This window comes from Octodon degus, unplaced genomic scaffold, assembly GCF_000260255.1.
Source record: "Octodon degus isolate 3935 unplaced genomic scaffold, OctDeg1.0 scaffold00019, whole genome shotgun sequence".
NCBI lineage: Eukaryota > Metazoa > Chordata > Mammalia > Rodentia > Octodontidae > Octodon > Octodon degus.
In genome coordinates, this window is record NW_004524595.1 from 22309438 (window position 1) to 22313359 (window position 3922).

General features: G+C 55.8%; 1 protein-coding gene across 3 annotated transcripts in view; it reads left to right on the forward strand.

Annotated features, from left to right (window-relative positions):
* Kiaa1211 (KIAA1211 ortholog) overlaps nucleotides 1-3922 on the forward strand; it is a 158154-nt gene that overhangs the window by 129530 nt on the left and 24702 nt on the right. For all 3 annotated transcript variants that reach the window (XM_023711093.1, XM_023711095.1, XM_023711094.1), the window contains one exon: nucleotides 519-3138. In XM_023711093.1, coding sequence (XP_023566861.1) covers nucleotides 519-3138 — 2620 coding nt within the window. The remainder of the gene's footprint in view (nucleotides 1-518; nucleotides 3139-3922) is intronic.

Sequence of the window (3922 nt, forward strand, 5' to 3'; positions counted from 1 at the left end):
TGCTATGGGTTATATTTTTTTCCTATACATACATACTTTTTAATTCATAGACTAAGCACAGTAAAAGACTAACAGCACCACATAATAATAAATAGGAAAAAAGTATAGCAATATGCTCATTATGTACTAAAAGTTACTAGATGCATGAATTGCTAGGCATGGTGGTGCATGCCTGTAATCCCAGCATTCCAGAGGCTGAGGCAGGAGGATGAATGGGAGTTTGAGGGCAGTCTGGGATACCCAGTGAGTTCAAGGCCAGCCTGGACTGCATAACAAGACCCTGTCAAAAAAAAAAAAATCCATGAGTTATTTTTGTAGTTTTCCATTTAATATTTGGTTAACGGCTGGTAAGGCAAAGTGAGAAGCCAAACTTCAGGTAAGAGGAGGCTTCTGTAGCCATTCTTGGGAAACACCTACCCCTTCCTTTGCAGTTAACAGCAACACCTGCATTGTGAGGGTGCTGCAAGGGCTGCCTGTGGGGAAAAAACAAAGGCTCATCATTTCTCTTCTCTTGTTAGGATGGACCCTACGAACCAGGGCTGGAGAGTCAGCCCTCCCTGGACCAGAACGGGTACCCAGGAGAGAACAAGCACATTTGGCATGAAAAGGAACCAGAGCCGCTGGATGCCGAGGAAGAGAAAAGACACCAAGAAGACTACTGGCGGGAACTGGAGGCCAAATGCAAACGGCAGAAGGCCGAAGCAGCCGAGAAGAGACGTCAAGAAGAGCAGAGGCTGCAGGCACTGGAGAGAAGGCTGTGGGAGGAAAACAGAAGGCAGGAGCTCTTGGAAGAGGAGGGTGAGGAAGAGGAGGAGGAGCAACTACTGCTGGAGGCTGGAAAGGGGTCTCAGGAAGAAGGGCAGCAGAGGGGCCTGGAAGAGCAGGGCTGCCGCGGACAGCAGCTGAGAGCGCCAGAGGACCAAAGGCCTCTGCAGGAGGAGGCCGAGAGGCAGCAGCAGGAAGAGAAAAGGAAGTTGGCGGAACTCAGAAGACTGGAGGCACAGCGGCTGGCAGAGGAGGAGGAGGAGGCCCAGAGGCTGCAGGAGGAGGCCCAGAGGCTGGAGGAAGAGGTCCAGAGGCTGCAGGAGGAGGCCCAGAGGCTGGAGGAGCTGAGGCAGCAGGAGGAGCTGGAGGCGCAGAGAAAACGTGAGCAAGAGGAAGAGGAGCAGCTGGAGGAGCTCAGACGACAGCAGCAGGAGGAGGCCCAGCCAGGAGAGGAGCTGGAACAGTGCGAACAGGCGACCACTGTGCAGGGGCAGCCAGGCGCAGCGGCGGAGGGGCCCGGGGCAGGACCCGGGCTGTGGGAAGAAGGTGGGCAGCCACCAGAAGAGGACAGCTGGGGTCTGCAGAGCCCATCTCAGAATGACTCAGCAGGGAAGCCAGAAGAGCAAGAAAATGTGGAACCCAGCAGGCAAGGAGAGTACCCGGAAGAACTGCAGAGCCAGGAGGCGGGGCTGGCTGGGGAGCAGCAGGGCACGAGGGGAGGCTGGCACAGGGAAGAGCGACACGTTCTCGAGGACAGAGAAGCAACTCACGAGGACCTCCCCCAGCCTCAAGAGCCGCCTGCGGGAGAAAAGCTAAAGAGTGATGCAGCTGTCCCTGAGAAGGACAGGAAGGTGGAGGAACTGCGGTGGCAGGAGGTGGAGGAGAGGCAGACCATGCCACGGCCCTACACATTCCAGGTGTCCTCGGGAGGGCGCCAGATCCTCTTTCCCAAGGTCAACCTGAGCCCCGTCAGGCCTGCTGTGCAGGAGCCCAAGGCACCACGTGCGCTAAGCGTCCCGCACACCGCCATCCTGGTCACGGGGGCACAACTGTGCGGTCCAGCTGTCAACCTGCACCAGATCAAGGACACGGCATGCATGTCACTGCTGGGCCTGTCAGAGGAGAAGAGGCCAGTGGATGTCCCTGCCACCGCAGAACCCTGCGCAAGCAGCGCCAAGACCAGGCCCCCACAGGAACCACCTGGCAGCGCGGCCGCCTTGGCCGAGTGGGCGTCGATCCGGTCTCGGATCCTGAAAAACGCGGAGAGTGACAAGGAACAGTCAAGGCCGGGGGATGAACCGGTGCCCAGGGCGCGCACCAACTCCCGCGGGCACCTGCGCAGGACGCCGCCCGCCAACGCCAAGTTCTCCATCATGCCAGCCTGGCAGAAATTCTCTGACGCCGGCACAGAGAATCCCAGACAGAGCCCGGAGGCCGACAGCATCCGCAAGAGACCCTCACCAGGGCCAAGTGAGGAGACAGCACTCAGGCCGCCGCCTACCGCACCTCCCGAGCCTCTGCGGACCCAGGAGAAGACCGAGGTGCGTCCAGAGCCCGCAGATGCCACGGAGGGCTGCAAATTTGCCAAAGATCTTCCATCTTTCCTCGTCCCGAGCCTTCCGTCGCCTCTGCCGAAAGCAGGGGCCCATGCTGAGCCCACAGCCTCGTGGGATGGGGAGAGCACAGGTGACATAGCCAAGCCAGACCCAGTGACACAGGCCGGGGAGGAAAAATCTTCCCCTTTTGGAATAAAACTGAGAAGGACCAACTACTCCCTGCGTTTCCACTGTGACCAGCAGGCCGAACAGAAGAAGAAGAAGAGACACAGCAGCACGGGAGACAGCGTGGATGCACCCGGGGAAAGAGAAGCAGAAGGCATGGCCCCCAAGCCAGGCCCTGCGCTCACCCAGGACAGAAAGCAGATCCCAGCCCCCCGCAGGGACTCTACTGCAAGCCTTGTTGGCCCTTACCCTGCAGCAGCCCAGTCCGGCTCCCCACCGGCCAGCAGCCAGGCCCCAGCTGCAGAGCAGGACAAGACAACAAGCAGAACAGCCCTGGTGCAGAAGCCAGCCTTGGCGCCCAAGCCTGCTGGCCACACCCCACCATCCTCTCCTCTCACCAAGCTCAGCCGTCCCTATTTGGTAGAGCTACTGGCTCGGAGGGCTGGAAAGTCTGACTCAGAGCCCAGCCAACCACCCAAGGAGAACCAGGAGAGCAAGGATCCCCAGCCTCTCACACCACCACCCCCAGATGAAAGGAAGGGACCAAAGAGGGAACAGGAGGAGGAGGTTCGGGAGAGGAAACCTGCTTCCCCACCTCTGACTGCCACCCAGCTGGAGAGACTTTCCCAGACTCCAGAGGCTACCAGAAAAGGTACGTACCTGCAAGGCTGGATGCTCCTGCATCACTGGAGCTACAGAGCTCCCAGAGAAGCTGAAAGCCTCCTTGATAATTAGAAGCCATTGTGCTCTGTCTGCTGCGCCAAATCGGCAGGCTTGGGGCTTCAGACATCCACACGGGGTCTAGGGATCCTCTCAGTGGACAACCAGCTTTGACCACATTTTATTTATTTTTTCCCATAATTTTATTGATAAACAAATAGCAGTGAGACAGTTTCAAATCAAATTGGTAGGACAGTTTCAATAATTAAAACATTGCATACATTCTTCCTAGTGGTTCATTGCTGTACAAGATGCGGACATGATATCCTATTTACAAACACTTGACCACGTTTTATGTAAAATGCTCTGCTAATGCTGCCTCAGATCCTCCCTATACCACTTGGCCAGCTTGCCACCATGCAGCACTCCTGGAAGGAAACTTCAGAGCAACCCTATAGGTGACTGCCTCTGATGTTTCTTCTAAGGAACATTTGGGGCAGGCAGGTGCTCACTAAATTAGTTTTTGTGTCTACCGAGAGCCATCATCTAACACTTTCTCTCCTGCTTTGCAGAGAGAAGGAAAGAAATAAGAGCTGTAACCTTATACCCACCAGAGAAAATTCTCCCCTGAGGTTCTTAGGGAGGAAATCTTTACATGACTGCTAGTCACAACCCTGTCTCTACATCTGATGTTTTGTCATCACACTGGTTCATTCCGCTGCATATTCTTTCACTGGAATTTTTATCTCCTGTGCATCTGTTTAAATCTGTTTCAT